This window comes from Oreochromis niloticus, linkage group LG11 (genome assembly GCF_001858045.2).
Source record: "Oreochromis niloticus isolate F11D_XX linkage group LG11, O_niloticus_UMD_NMBU, whole genome shotgun sequence".
In the NCBI taxonomy this organism is placed as follows: Eukaryota; Metazoa; Chordata; class Actinopteri; order Cichliformes; family Cichlidae; genus Oreochromis; species Oreochromis niloticus.
Genome location: NC_031976.2, coordinates 19,289,448 through 19,305,934, shown reverse-complemented (window position 1 = coordinate 19,305,934; position 16,487 = coordinate 19,289,448). Strand labels below are relative to the sequence as shown.

General features: G+C 37.8%; 3 protein-coding genes across 3 annotated transcripts; all 3 read left to right on the top strand.

Annotated features, from left to right (window-relative positions):
* Nucleotides 1–670: 670 nt before the first annotated feature.
* Nucleotides 671–1,960, top strand: LOC109204096 (C-reactive protein). The gene is made up of 3 exons (XM_025911623.1): nucleotides 671–783; nucleotides 880–1,121; nucleotides 1,719–1,960. Exons 1-3 carry the CDS (start codon nucleotides 695–697, stop codon nucleotides 1,802–1,804), a joined length of 417 nt encoding a protein of 138 aa, XP_025767408.1. The 5' UTR covers nucleotides 671–694; the 3' UTR covers nucleotides 1,805–1,960.
* Nucleotides 1,961–2,118: 158 nt separating this feature from the next.
* On the top strand, nucleotides 2,119–6,324 carry LOC109204178 (serum amyloid P-component). The gene is made up of 5 exons (XM_019364594.2): nucleotides 2,119–2,361; nucleotides 2,531–2,585; nucleotides 4,032–4,134; nucleotides 4,223–4,520; nucleotides 5,606–6,324. Exons 2-5 carry the CDS (start codon nucleotides 2,531–2,533, stop codon nucleotides 5,822–5,824), a joined length of 675 nt encoding a protein of 224 aa, XP_019220139.1. The 5' UTR covers nucleotides 2,119–2,361; the 3' UTR covers nucleotides 5,825–6,324.
* A 798-nt stretch (nucleotides 6,325–7,122) lies between these two features.
* On the top strand, nucleotides 7,123–11,635 carry LOC109204181 (serum amyloid P-component-like). The gene is made up of 5 exons (XM_019364599.2): nucleotides 7,123–7,337; nucleotides 7,507–7,561; nucleotides 9,021–9,123; nucleotides 9,212–9,509; nucleotides 10,769–11,635. Exons 2-5 carry the CDS (start codon nucleotides 7,507–7,509, stop codon nucleotides 10,985–10,987), a joined length of 675 nt encoding a protein of 224 aa, XP_019220144.1. The 5' UTR covers nucleotides 7,123–7,337; the 3' UTR covers nucleotides 10,988–11,635.
* The last annotated feature ends 4,852 nt before the right edge of the window (nucleotides 11,636–16,487 follow it).

The window sequence follows — 16,487 nt, the reverse complement described above, 5'->3', positions numbered from 1 at the left end:
AACTACATGATATGCAGAGAGGGTGTATTAAATTGTTCATATTATGTTCGAGTGAAGTGAGTCAATAATATAGCAATGTTAAATCTCATGACACCGCACGGGGTTCAAATCTGCAATCTCCAGAATACCTGGGGAGAACCTTCTACCCAGGAAGAACCCAGGGATTCTACCCAGGGAAAACCCCTGGGATTCTCCCTGGGTAGAACCTGGGATTCTACCCACAGTTAAAAATCATGCAGTTATTAGAGTTAGGTTAATTGGTGATTCCAAATTGCCCATGAATGTGAGTGCAAATGGTTGTTTGTCTCTATGTGATGGACTGGTGAGCTGCACAAAACTAATAATGTAGCATAATATGGCAATAGGGGCATAATTCCTCTAGAATTAAATGAAATTTCCATGTGTTATCTGAAATAACTTAATGTATGTCATTACATTTAACGGGGTAATAAATCAAGTTTTTACAAAAAATCAAACAAGAAAAATTAACCAAACAATTTCTCAATAAGCCAATTTCCTTCTTCTTCCATTGAGTGTAATTCCTAAGTTTAGTCCAGTTTCTCCATAAAGTTAATTTATTATGTCATTATGTCACCAGGCTCAAGAAACTGTGATCTGTTTATCAGCATCACTGAAAGTTACTGGTTATGTTAATAACGTGTTTCTTTCAATTTTGTAAGATCTAGCAAGGAAAATGTTCACTTTCCCAGAAGAGACAGACACAGCTCATGTGAAGCTGTTAACAACAAAACAAGACTTAAGTGCTGTAACTGTCTGTCTCAGGTAGAGGTAAATATGCAAAATGAAATAGCAACAATAATCATAATAATGATAACAAAAACAGCATTATGTATCTCAATGTCTTTTAGTTGCTTACAGGTCCTTTACAGACCTCAGAAGAATCCACTTAATTTTCTCTTTGGCAACGGCGTCTGCTTTCAATGACTTTCTGTTGATGAAACAAGCTGAAGGTGATTTGCTTTATTTGTGGGTCAGGGACAAAGAAGCTGAATTTCCATTGCAAGACTACAAGCTGAACACGTGCAACTCTATTTGTTCCACCTGGAATGGTACCTCTGGATTGACTCACAAAGACAAAGTTCAGGGATTTGGTCTGAGAGGTTAATTATGTTAGCATAGCTTAGCACAGAGCAATGGGGAAACTGGCTAGTGTCAGTCCAAAGCTCTGGATCTGTAACCAACTTACTAGTGCATCAAAAGTTCACGTCATGTTCAAGGAAAATAATGAAACTGAAAAACACAATTCGCTATTTAACAAACAGAGATATGTACTAGACTGTGTCTTAGCCTCCAGGAATAAGGCTGACGTCGTGAAGCAGCATTTATTCCAGTTTGGTTTTAGCACTTTTGGAATGAACATTGCTTGGATTTCACCATTTCCATTTTGTGTACTATGCTAAGCTGGCTCAGACTACTTATCCAGGACAAACAATATTATTAATGTTATCAAAATATTTCAAAATGTCAGAGAATTTCTATAATGTGTTTTCCAAATATGCTCATTTAATGTGAATGTGTATTGGTATAAAAATATTTTTTAAATCATTGCATTGTTAGTCATTCGATTTCTCTCTGCCATTTCTCAGGAACAGGACTCCTTTGTTGGGGGATTTGACAAAGCGCAGTAGTTTGTAGGCATGATGTCTGATGTCCACATGTGGGGCTACGTCCTTTTCCCCTGTGAGATCCAGAATGAGCGGACCTTTACTCCAGGGAATGTGCTGAACTGGAGTGCTCTGGATTTTCAGGAAGAGTGTTGATAGAAGACAAGCAAAACTGTTAATACCAATTTTATGCCCAACGTAAAGAATTTTTTCAATCTATACTATTAATATGTTTCACAACAGAAATGGTTTTAAAGCCTATATTGCATTTTTTATTACATATTTTGGAGTTTTCAAAGCTGAGCTTTGTGTGTAATGTATTGATACGTACCCCTTTTTCTTCTGTTTCATTTGTAAGAATGAAATGCACAATTTTGTGTCACTTATAATTGACAAGATTGTCAAAACACTCTACTCCGCATACTCTAACTTATGTCTATAACCCAAAGACATGAATGTTAGTGACTGTTGATTCAAACTTCGCTATAGGTGTGAAGGGGAAGTTTTCAGATTCCTCGGATCTAATCGCGTAAGTTGTAAACACATGTGCGGGAAGTAGGAACTTGGAAATTTACAGAAACAATGACTGCCATAAAAAATTAGCCATTTACAGCAGCAGCCATGATATAAAAGGAACCATTCTGCACTGTTAAAAAACAAACCATTCACAAAAGGACCCCGAGTATAGAAGGCTCTATCCTGCACTGTTGCACACAGTCCTGACACTGAATCCAAGGTAAGATATGATTTTCATATTGAAACAAAATGTATTGCATGTGCAGAAACGCTTAGGTTTTTTACATGTATTGTGGTGTGGAAGGCTGATGAAAGTGACAACAGATTTGTTTGTATCACCAGTACCAATAAACGATGTGAATTGTTATGTTTGTATGTCTTTGTATTAGATGTTGCTGGTGCTTCTACTGGTGATGCTGACATCGTGCACTGCAGTCCCTCAAAGTATTTTTAATTTTTTTTATTTATCTTAATTATTAAGTATTTAACATATGCAACCAAAATTAATAACAATGTAACAGTGTGTAGCCTGCTGTGCTGATAAATACTAACATTAGAGGTGTTGTTTACCATTTTAGATATATACCAACTCCTTCATCCTTATTCAAAACAAAAGCAGGAATAGATGTCACAGTCCTGGGTCGGTGACCCGGTGTTTCAGTTTTTTGTATTTCATCATGGTGGCTTATGACTTCTAGTTTTGTATTTCTGGCACTCAAGTTCTTCTATGTTCTGTAAATTCTGGTTTTTAGGTTTTGTTTGTGTCCTCGTGTTCAGTGTAGGTTTAGCTCAGTGTCAAGTCTGTGCCTGTCGTGTGCTTCCTGTTTTACTTTGAAGGTCCTATCTCATGTCAGTGTTTCTAGTTTTGCTTCCCTTGGTCTCGTCAGGTTTGATTGCTCCCAGCTGTGCTCTCCTCCTGTGTCTCATTCCCTCGTTTTCCCTCAGTGTATTTAAGCACTGTGTTTCTCTCAGTTGTGTCCTCTGCATTAGTTGTGTGTTCCTCACTTGTCATGTTTTGTCAGGTTATGTCATGCCACGTCATGAACTCCCAGTTTAGATCATCCTTCCTAGTTTGAGTTTTGGTTTTATTTCTAGTGCTCAAGTATTGTGTTTCTAAGTTCCTTTTCTGCCAGTGAATAAAAACTGCCACCTTTAGGTTTAATACTCTGTCTCAGTCCTGCGTTTGGGTCCAACCACTGCCTGCCACACAGCTTACGATATAAAGAGACAGAATATGTTTAAACACCACACCATACGTTCACTTGGCAAAACTTATGGCTAAACCAATTTTCCTTCCTTTCAAATTATATACCTATTATTGTAATTGTTTTTTTAATACATTTGATACATAGTGTTAGAGGCAGGGATTAGTTCCAAATATGTCAGAAATAATCAAAGAATGGCAAATATCAATATGCAGTGATCTGAGTTTCCAGCTAGAATGTTTCAGGGCACACAGATATGGGCAGGTATTATGGAGGGAAAAGTCGAGCTTTGAAAGGTTGCATTCAACATTTTCACTACCAATGAAATTTGTATACATTTAATTTGAATGCACATTGGTAATGATAAAATATTGCATAAATGATCAATCATATTGCATAAATCATTGCATGTCTGCAATATGTTTTCCAAATAAGCTCATTATTCTTCTATGAGACTTTTTGTCATCTGTCATAAAAACATATGAGTCAAAAATACATAACAGTGCAATACAGCTGCTAATTCATCTCTCTGCCATTTCTCAGGAACAGAATTCCTATAGTTAATGTTTAATGTGAATGTGAAGTGTTGTTCTATTGTGAAGCATTAGCTACACTAGTGCTGTTGCTCTATGGAGGGCAAACTTTTCTATTTGCATTATCCATATGTTTCTCTATTTTTTTAAAGATTTGGCAAATAAAATATTCATCTTCCCACAACAAACCAGCACAGCTCATGTGAGGGTGACTACATCAAGACAAGATCTGAGAGCTGTAACCGTGTGTTTCAGGTATTTTTAATTAAACAAACTGAATTAAACAAACAAATAAGTAACTGCCGCATATCAGACTATAAAATCTATTTTTCACTGCTTTTAGGTCCTTTACTGACCTCAATAGAGACCATTCCTTGTTCTCTCTGGCTACACCCTCTGCTATCAATAACTTCCTGATATTCAAGAAAGCTGCAAATGGCTTATTTGACCTGTGGGCCAGGGGCAAGGCGAATAAAGTTGAAGGGATTGCCTACAAGTTGAACACATGGCATTCTATTTGTTCTACGTGGGACTCTACCTCTGGACTCATGCAGCTGTGGGTCAATGGAGTCCCCTCAAGCAAAAAATTCACCAATTCTGGATCCAACATCAATGGACCCATTATCATTGTCTTAGGACAGGTACCTTTACAAAGCACCACACATAGAAAACTGTTACTTTATCTTCAAACAAACACACACTGACAAATATAATACAAATTCAAAATTTGATCCATTTGCTCCAGTTCATGGACATGTGGTTCATTGTGGCAAGTTTGAATATAGAGTATGTTTTATGGGTCACATGTGTTTTCAAGAGTTGTCTGACCAGATGTTATACCTGGAAGTGCTGAAATAAGTGTTTGATGTATTTTATACCAAAGATTTATTTTTTATTTATTTATTAATAATATATTTGCCCAGAGGCCAAATATATTATATTATAATATTAATATTATATATAATATATTATATTATACATACATACATACATACATACATACATACATACATACATACATAGATGTTTTCCTGTAGACTCCTGGTGGAGCATAGGGCTGCATATATATATATATATATATATATATATATATATATATATATATATATATGTATGTATGTATACCAACTCACACCTCTAGATATTAACTGAATGATCCTTTATCAAATTGGAAGCACTGTTCGTTCCATGAATCCAGATGAGTAGATATTTTTTTATGACTACTTGACAAAAAGCATAGAAACAATTTAATGAACTACACTGTTGGCCAAGCGCGTGTTCACAAACACGTTGATTGCATTTTGTGACTATTTCATTAGAATGAATTGAGCATACATTCTACCAGCACATTTGACACTATCTGATGTGCCATTTCACAATGAATATCAGACTGATTTAAAAATCTGGGAATTGTTTGCATGAATGTCTTGTGAAAGGTCATCGCTAGTGATCCACCACAGGAAATTCTGAGAGATCTAAAACATCTAAAAATTGCAGAGGTGCCCAAGAAGATCTTGAATAAACTGTTCTGTGCTAAACTGCCTAAGCTAAATATCTATGGTAACCTATGCTGGCAAAAATGTTAGTGTTACCAAAAGTCTGAGTAAAGATTCAAAAAGTTTCCAAATGCCCCGTAAAATCTGTTCGATTTCTTAAATATTTATTCTGTATATCAGGGGGAAAAGGAACAATACATCTTCTAATTAAACTCTTTGCCATTTCTCAGGAACAGGATACCCATGGTGGGGGATTTGACATCAAACAGTCCTTTGTTGGCATGATGTCCGATGTCCACATGTGGGACCACACCCTTTCCCCCTGTGACATCCAGAACTACTCGAATAATCGGAGCTTCACGCCAGGCAATGTGCTGAACTGGAATGCGTTTGAGTTTCAGATTGTTGGAAGAGTGCTGGTAGAAAACAAACAAGAGTTGTGTCAATAAGCAAGAATTCTGAATTCTTATAAGATTTTAAAAATCAATATCTGAAGTTGAATTTTATGTTAAAGACGAAGGTTTAAATTTTAATTTTCTGAAAAAGTACAAAAACCTTACTATCTACGTATTGCAATGTAAATGTATATATCTAAAATCAATTCTGTTTTTTAACAATTTTTACTTTTCTACACTTTTTCTTTGTTTTTTTTCTGTTTGTCTGATAATTTTTGGCGTAACTCTACTGTTTCTTTGAGCTTTTTGTTGTATTGTTAGTGTTGCATTATTGATGTAAAATTAAACAGCATATTTCTTAAAATGCTCAGTGTTGAAATAATTTTGACAAATATGTTATCTTTTTATACATATAACAAATTGTGTTACTGTTTTCCATTTCAATTATCTCTGCTGTTTTTGGTTTTTTTTACTACTTGTGTACTGGAAGCATGATCAAAGCAGGAAGTCTTGCTTTTTATAGTAACATTTAAATTCTATTCAATATACATTAATTTCATATGTATGTCTTTTGTAATAGTATGATAATTCAGCACTTTTACTGGACAATCACAAAAAAAGCAGGAGAACTGGGTGGTGTTATAAACACCATATTAGTGGACCGTGGCCGGAGGTCTTATTGTTACAGAGCCAGTGAATGCAATGAAAAATGAACCATTTATACCAGCAGCCACAGTATAAAAAGCACCACCCTGCACTGCTGTGTATAAGCTGCTGACACTGCATTCAAAAAAAGATTTTAAATGAACTACAAGTTAAATTAAATACATGCACAAAACCCTTCAACTTTTTACCTGTATTGTACTGTGAAAGGATGAGAAAATCAACATCACTTTTAAGATTAAGTCCAAACTTGCCAGAGATAATCTAACAATACCAAACATCATGCAGTGAGCTCAGGGGAATTTCCAGCTCCAGTTCTTCTTCTATGGAAAAATTCAAGCTCAATATAATTTTTATAACAAGCAACAACTTCATTGTGTGAAATTCACAAACTTTCAAACTGTTTATTTACATCTAACCTTTTATATTGTGTATATTGTCTATTTTGTTACTTAACTTTCTGTTTATTTTAATGTTTGTGTACAGCGCTCTGTGACTGCCTGTCTGTGAAAAGCGCTCAATAAATAAACATTACTTACTTACTTACCTATAATTGAGAAGACTGTCAAAACATACTCTACTCTGCATACTCGGCATGCTCTAACTTATGTCTATGACCCAAAGACATGAATGTTAATGATTGGTGATTCAAACTTTGTTATAGGTGTGAATGTGAATGTTTTCAGATTCCCTGTAAGTTGTAAACACACGTGCAGGAAGTAGGAAGCTGGAAATTTACAGAAACAATGACTGTCATAAAAAAAAGTAATCATTTACAACAGCAGCCATGGTATAAAAGGAACCATTCAGCACAGTTAAAAAATAAACTATTCACAAAAGGACCCAGAGTATAGAAGGCACTTTCCTACACTGTTGCACAAAGAGTCCTGACACTGTATCCAAGGTAAGATATGATTTTCATTGTGAAGCAAAATGTATTGCATGTGCAGAAACTCTTCCAGTTTTTACCTGTATTGTGGTGCGGAAGACTGAGGAAAGTGACATCAGATATATTTGTATCACCAATACCAATATACAATTTGAATTGTTATGTTTGTATGTCTTTGTATTAGATGCTGCTGGTGCTTCTACTGGTGATGCTGACATCGTGCACTGCCATTCCTCAAAGTACTTTTTATTTTTTTTATTTATCTTAATTATTAAGTATTTAACATATGCAACCAAAATTAATAACAATAAAAGTGTATTAGACTTTAGAGTGTGTAGCCTACTGTGCTGATAAATACTAACATTAGAGGTGTTAATGTTTACCATTTTAGATATATACCAACTCCTTCATCCTTATTCAAAAGGAAAGCGGAAATAGATGTCACAGTCCTGGGTCGGTGACCCGGTGTTTCAGTTTTGTGTATTTCATCGTGGTGGCTTATGACTTCTAGTTTTGTATTTCTAGCACTCAAGTTCTTCTATGTTCTGTAAATTCTGGTTCTTAGGTTTTGTTTGTGTCCTCGTGTTCAGTGTAGGTTTAGCTCAGTGTCAAGTCTGTGCCTGTCGTGTGCTTCCTGTTTTACTTTGAAGGTCCTATCTCATGTCAGTGTTTCTAGTTTCGCTTCCCTTGGTCTCGTCAGGTTTGATTGCTCCCAGCTGTGCTCTCCTCCTGTGTCTCATTCCCTCGTTTTCCCTCAGTGTATTTAAGCACTGTGTTTCTCTCGCTTGTGTCCTCTGTATTAGTTGTGTGTTCCTCACTTGTCATGTTTTGTCAGGTTATGTCATGACCTCCCAGTTTAGATCATCCTTCCAAGTTTGAGTTTTGGTTTTATTTCTAGTGCTCAAGTATTGTGTTTCTAAGTTCCTTTTCTGCCAGTGAATAAAAACTGCCACCTTTAGGTTTGATACTCTGTCTCAGTCCTGTGTTTGGGTCCAACCACTGCCTGCCACACAGCTTACAATGACAAGAGATAGAATATGTTTAAACACCACACCATACGTTCACTTGTCAAAACTTATGGCTAAACCAATTTTCCTTCCTTTCAAATTATATACCTATTATTGTAATTGTTTTTTTAATACATTTGATACATAGTGTTAGAGGCAGGGATTAGTTCCAAATATGTCAGAAATAATCAAACAATGGCAAATATCAATATGCAGTGATCTGAGTTTCCAGCTAGGATGTTTCAGGACACACAGATATGGGCAGGTATTATGGAGGGAAAAGTCGAGCTTTGAAAGGTTGCATTCAACATTTTCACTACCAATGAAATTTGTATACATTTAATTTGAATGCACATTGGTAATGATAAAATATTGCATAAATGATGTTGCATAACTCATTGCATTACACCTGCTAATTCATCTCTCGGCCATTTCTCAGGAACAGAATTCCTATAGTTATTGTTTAATGTGAATGTGAAGTGTTGTTCTATTGTGAAGCATTAGCTACACTAGTGGTGTTGCTCTATGGAGGGCAAACTTTGCCATAAAAACAGCTTCAACAAAAATCATTATTCTGTTTTGATTTTAGGTTTTCTCTAATATTTTTTATTAGTTCATTTTTATTATAGTATGCTGCTTATTACTTCCTTTTCTATTTGCATAATTCAAATGTTTCTCTATTTTTTTAAAGATTTGTCAAATAAAATATTCACCTTCCCACAAGAAACCAACACAGCTCATGTGAGGGTGACTACATCAAGACAAGATCTGAGAGCTGTAACCGTGTGTTTCAGGTATTTTTGATTAAACAAACTGAATTAAATAAAGAAATATGAAACTACCGCATATCAGACTATTAAATCATTTTTTCACTGCTTTTAGGTCCTTTACTGACCTCAAAAGAGTCCATTCCTTGTTCTCTCTGGCTACACCCTCTGCTTCCAATAACTTCCTGATATTCAAGGAGGCTCCAATTGGTTTATTTGAACTGTGTGCCAGGAACAAAGCGAGTAAAGTTGATGGGATTGCCTACAAGTTGAACACATGGCATTCTATTTGTTCCACGTGGGACTCTACCTCTGGACTCATGCAGCTATGGGTCGATGGAGTCCCCTCAAGCAGAAAATTTACCAGCTCTGGATCCAACATCAATGGACCCATTATCATTGTCTTAGGACAGGTACCTTTACAAAGCACCACACATAGAAAACTGTTACTTTATCTTCAAACAAACACACACTGACAAATATAATGCAAATTCAAAATTTGATCCATTTGTTCATGTTCATGGACATGTGGTTCATTGCGGCATAAGAGCGTTTATATTTAGAGTATGTTTTATGGGCTATATGTTTTCAAGATTTCCAAGACCAGATGTTTTAACTGTAATCTGGAAGTGCTGAAACAAGTGTTCGATGTATTTTACACTAAACTTTTTTTTCACATTTTCCCAGTGAACAAATTTAAATATTTTTTACAGTAGCCATTTGCCATGATCCTAGAGACTCCAGACATTTCTGTACTACACTGTCTCCAATATATGTATAATATACTCTGGGGCTAGAAGAAATTATACATTTGAATACTAAAACACATAAATTAAATACTCAGTTTATTAGATCATACAATTTAAAGATGTGTCAGTGATATCACCAAACTGTTTTTAGCCAGTGATTACAGCTTGACTGATGTCTAACTGTAGATGATTTTGCTTGAGACCATACAGTTAGGCATATCAAAAATATGAAAATATAACAGAATAGCTGTGCTGCCGGAGTGACACGTATTGTATTCTCTTAAGTGCGTTATGAGTGATTTGTACTTTGACTTGTGCAACCAACTCACACCTCTAGATATTAACTGAATGATCCTTTATCAGATTGGAAGCACTGTTAGTTCCTTGAATCCAGATGAGTAGATATTGTTTTATGACTACTTGACAAAAAGCATAGCAACAATTTTACGAACTACACTGTTGGCCAAACATATGTTCACAAATTCATTGATTGCATTTTGTGACTATTTCATTAGAATGAATTGAGCATACATTCTACCAGCACATTTGACACTTTCTGATGTGCCATTTCACAATGAATATCAGACTGATTAAAAATCTGTGAACTGTTTGCATGAATGTCTTGTGAAAGGTCATCGCTAGTGATCCACCACAGGAAATTCTGAGAGATCTAAAACATCTAAAAATCACAGAGGTGCCCAAGAAGATGATCTAGAATAAACTGTTCTGTGCTAAACTGCCTAAGCTAAATATCTATGGTAACCTATGCTGGCAAAAATGTTAGTGTTACCAAAAGTCTGAGTAAAGATTCAAAAAGTTTCCAAATGTCCCGTAAAATCTGTTCAATTTCTTAAATATTTATTGTGTATATCGGGGGGAAAGGAACAATACATCTTCTAATTATACTCTTTGCCATTTCTCAGGAACAGGATACCCATGGTGGGGGATTTGACATCAATCAGTCCTTTGTTGGCATGATGTCCGATGTCCACATGTGGGACTACACCCTTTCCCCTTGCGAGATCCAGAACTACTCGAATAATCGGAGCTTCACGCCAGGCAATGTGCTGAACTGGAATGCGTTTGAGTTTCAGATTGTTGGAAGAGTGCTGATAGAAAACAAACAAGAGTTGTGTCAATAGGAAAGAATTCTGAATTCTTATAAGATTTTAAAAATCAATATCTGAAGTTGGATTTTATGTTAAAGACAAAGGTTTAAATTTTAATTTTCTGAAAAAGTACAAAAACCTTACTATCTACGTATTGCAATGTAAATGTATATATCTAAAATCAAGTCTGTTTTTTTAACAATTTTTACTTTTCTACACTTTTTCTTTGTTTTTTTTCTGTTTGTCTGATAATGTTTGGCGTAACTCTACTGTTTCTTTGAGCTTTTTGTTGTATTGTTAGTGTTGCATTATTGATGTAAAATTAAACAGCATATTTCTTAAAATGCTCAGTGTTGAAATACTTTGGACAAATATGTTATCTTTTTATACATATAACAAATTGTGTCACTGTTTTCCATTTCAATTATCTATGTTGGGTTTGGTTTTTTTACTACTTGTGTACTGGAAGCATGATCAAAGCAGGAAGTCTTGCTTTTTATAGTAACATTTAAATTCTATTCAATATACATTAATTTCTTATGTATGTCTTTTGTAATAGTATGATAATTCAACACTTTTACTGGACAATCACAAAAAAAGCCGGAGAACTGGGTGGTGTTACAAACACCATATTAGTGGACCGTGGCCGGAGGTCTCATTGTTGAAGAGACAGTGAATGCAATGAAAAATGAACCATTTATACCAGCAGCCATAGTATAAAAAGCACCACCCTGCACTGCTGTGTATAAGCTGCTGACACTGCATTCAAAAAAGATTTTAAATGAACTACAAGTTAAATTAAATACATGCACAAAACCCTTCAACTTTTTACCTGTATCGTACTGTGAAAGAATGAGAAAATCAACATCAGTTTTAAGATTAAGTCCAAACTTGCCAGAATAATCTAACAATACCAAACATCATGCAGTGAGCTCAGGGGAATTCCCAGCTCCAGTTCTTCTTCTATGGAAAGATTCAAGCTCAATATAATTTTTATAACAAGCGACAACTTCATTGTGTGAAATTCACAAACTTTCAAACTGAGAAAATTAAAGGAAGAAAAGTAGCAGGTTGTAACTTTAACTTTGTACAAACAGATGGGAAAAGAGCTTGCCTGGTTTAAATTTTTAGCCCCTGTCTAATACACTAGTAGGGTCTCGTGGGAAAACATGAATTAGTCGCAAAATTAATCTGTTTGTTCATGTTCATTGACACAAATTTTCTTTCAATGTGACAGTAAGTACAAATTAGTTTATATTTGAGGTGTTTTGTGCTAAGACGAGTGTTAAGGTTGTTAATTTAAAAAAAAAAGATTAACATATTACACATTACTCTTTGCTTTTCTTAAAAAAGTATCAAAATTATAATAATTAAAAAGTAATTCATTACACTACTCATTACTTTCACATTACTTTGTAAAATGACCTGAAATAAATAAGATAAGATGAGATAAGATGACCTTTATTAGTCCCACACGTGGGAAATTTGTTTTGTCACAGCAGGAAGTGGACAGTGCAAAAGTTATGAAGCAAAAATTAGAATAAAATAAAATAAGAATAAATACAGTACACAACTGTACAGAATAGAATAAAATAAAATACTATATACAGTAGAATAAAATAGAATAAAATATACAATAAGATAAAAATAGAATACAAGTGCTATATACAACTGAGTAAAAAATGCAACGATGCCAGGAAGATTATTGCACTTAGTGTTATTGCACGTGTGTGTTTGATCAGTTAAAGTCTTTGTTGTGGAGTCTTACAGCAGTGGGGAGGAAAGACCTGCGAAATCTCTCCGTCCCGCACCATGGGTGCCACAGTCTCCCACTGAAGGAGCTGCTCAGTGCTGTCACAGTCTCATGCATGGGGTGGGAGATGTTGTCCAACAGGGATGACAGCTTAGCCGCCATTCTCCTGTCACTCACCACCTCCACTGGGTCCAGAGGGCATCCTAGAACAGAGCTGGCCCTGCGGATCAGCCTGTTCAGTCTCTTCCTGTCCCCTGCAGAGATGCTGCCACCCCAGCAGACCACACCGTAAAAGATGGCTGAGGCCACCACAGAGTCATAGAAGGTCTTCAGGAGTGGGCCCTCCACTCCAAACGACCTGAGTCTCCGCAGCAGGTACAGCCTGCTCTTGTCACACAATTACCATTTAACAATATAAACCTCAGCCTACAGTTCCACACACCAACACAAATCCCTGAGGACACACATGAATCTTTGTTCTTTGTTTTAGTTTTTACATGTGAACACAAAATAAAAGCAATCACCAAGGTGATATTACTGTAGAAACATGTAAAGCTTGAAGTGAAAGCTAAAATGCTGCAAATCATTCTGCCTTTACTACTTATTGAAGTTTAGGGTCTGGTTGCTGGGCTGAAGTCAAAATGTAATATAAATTTATATATCTACAATAGGGAAATAAAAACTCAGGTCTGTCATATTTTTAAGACCTTTGAAAAGGAAAAAACTGAACTGAAAACAGCCACAAACACAATCGTGCACCCAGGAAATAGGCTGAAATCAATAATAGAGGAATAATTCAATCCAAGTGGGTGTAAATGTATTGATACTCACCTCTTTTTCTTCTGTGTTTCATTTGTAAGAATGAAATGTACAATTTTGTGTCACTTATAAAGCAGGATTTGCGGCAAGATACTTCTTAGCCTTTTCCACTGTCTACTGGGGCGCCCCAGGGATCTGTTCATGATCCCCTTCTTTTCATTATTTACCTCATTCCACTTGGACACATTTTCCGTAAATATAATATTCAGTTTAACTGCTATGCCGATGACACCCAGCTTTACCTGTCCACCAAACCCGACTCTACTCTTCCTCCTCCCTCTCTTACCCTCTGTTTAGCCGAACTTAATTCATGGTTTTCCTCCAACTTTCTTAAACTCAAAAGCAACAAATCAGAACTTCTCCTGGTTGGCTCTAAATCATCGCTATCTAGAACTACCTGTTTTTCTGTTACTATCAATAACCTGCCGGTTTCTATCTCTCCCTCTCTGAAAGGTTTGGGTGTCATTCTTGACAGTACAGTATTGCTCTGTTAGTTCCCACACACCCTGGTTAAACAATCAAACTCGTGCTCTTCAATGCTTCTATCGAAAAGCAGAGCGTCTCTGGAAGTTCACTGGTCTGGTTGTCCATCATGAACACTTCAAAGAACTTCTTTACTTCTATAATGAGTCAGTGAAAGAGGCTAGATCCTCTTATTACAATAATCTTATAAATGGTCATAAAAATAACCCAAAAATTCTATTTGATACCATCAACAGTATGGTTTCCCCAATCACACTCACTGACTTAATTACAGTAATAGGTAAAATGAAATTCTCATCTTGCTCTTTAGATATATTACCTCCCTCTGTCCTGTCTGGGACTCTCATCAGCATTGGTCCCACATTGCTATCCATCATCAACAGTTAACGGAGGCAAGGTGCTGTTCCATCCTATTTTAAACATGCTGAGGTAACTCCTCTATTAAAAAAAGAGAATCTAAATCCTAGCTCTACTAGTAATTATCGGCCTATTTCAAAATTGCCATTTATAAGCAAATTACTGGAAAAAATTATAGAAAATCATTTCAGGTCCATACTATGCAGATTACAGATTTTTGACCCTTTTCAGTCTGGCTTTCAAAAGCAGCACTCTACTGAGACCGCTCTCTTAAGGGTTTATAATGATCTGTTAATGGCTTCCAATGCAGGAAATTATTTTGTAATCATTTTTGCTTGATCTTAGCGTAGCCTTCGATACCATCCATCCATCCATCCATCTTCATCCGCTTTATCCGAGGCCGGGTCGCGGGGGCAGCAGCCTAAGCAGAGAAGCCCAGACCTCCCTCTCCCCAGCCACCTCCTCCAGCTTATCCGGGGGAACACCAAGGCGTTCCCAGGCCAGCCGAGAGATATAATCTCTCCAGCGTGTCCTGGGTCTGCCCCGGGGCCTCCTCCCGGTGGGACATGCCCGGAACACCTCACCCAAGAGGCGCCCAGGAGGCATCCTTGTCAGATGCCCGAACCACCTCAACTGGCTCCTTTCGATGTGGAGGAGCAGCGGCTTTACTCTGAGCCCCTCCCGGATGGCTGAACTTCTCACCCTATCTCTAAGGGAGAGGCCAGCCACCCTTCGGAGGAAGCTCATTTCTGCCGCTTGTATCCGCGATCTCGTTCTTTCGGTCACTACCCACAGCTCGTGGCCATAGGTGAGGGTAGGGACGTAGATTGACCGGTAAATTGAGAGCTTCGCTTTTACACTCAGCTCCCTCTTCACCACGACGGACCGGTGCAGCGTCCGCATCACTGCAGCCGCAGCACCAATCCGTCTGTCGATCTCCGGCTCCCTTCTCCCATCACTCGCGAACAAGACCCCGAGATACTTAAACTCCTCCACTTGGGGCAGGAACTCATCCCCGACCCGGAGTGGGCACTCCACCCTTTTCCGGCTGAGAACCATGGCCTCAGATTTGGAGGTGCTGATCCTCATTCCCGCTGCTTCACACTCGGCTGCGAACCGTTCCAGTGCGAGCTGGAGGCATACACCTGATGAAGCCAACAGAACCACATCATCCGCAAAAAGCAGAGATGAGATTCTGAGGCCACCGAAGCGAAAGCCCTCTGCCACTTGGCTGCGCCTAGAAATCCTGTCCATAAAAATTATGAACAGAACCGGTGACAAAGGGCAGCCCTGGCGGAGCCCATCACCCACCGGGAACGAGTCCGACTTATTGCCGGCAATGCGAACCAAACTCTTGCAACGGTTGTATAGGGATCGAATGGCCCGTAACAATGGGCCAGACACCCCATACTCCCGCAACACCTCCCACAGGACACCCCGAGGGACACGGTCGAATGCCTTCTCCAAGTCCACAAAACACATGTAGACTGGTTGGGCAAACTCCCATGCACCCTCAAGTATCCTCGAGAGGATAAAGAGCTGGTCCAGTGTTCCGCGACCAGGACGAAAACCGCATTGTTCCTCCTGTATCCGAGGTTCGACTAGCGGACGAACTCTCCTTTCCAGCACCCTGGCATAGACTTTCCCAGGGAGGCTGAGGAGTGTGATCCCCCTGTAGTTGGAACACACCCTCCGGTCTCCCTTCTTAAAGATGGGGACCACCACCCCGGTCTGCCAATCCAGGGGTACTGCCCCTGATCTCCACGCAACATTGTAGAGGCGTGTCAACCAGGACAGCCCTACAACGTCCAGAGCCTTCAGGAACTCGGGGCGGACCTCATCAACACCAGGGGCTCTGCCACCAAGGAGTTGTTTAACTGCCTCAGTGACCTCGACCCCATTGACCACAAAATCCTACTTAAGAGGCTGAAGGTTTTGGCTGGTGTATCTGGATCCGCCTTAGACTGGTTTTCTTCCTACTTATCAGCAGTGTTGGGGAGTAACGGAATACATGTACCGCCGTTACGTATTTAGAATACAAAATATGAGTAACTGTATTCCGTTACAGTTACCGTTTAAAAAGGTGGTATTTAGAATACAGTTACTTTGTTGAAATAAATG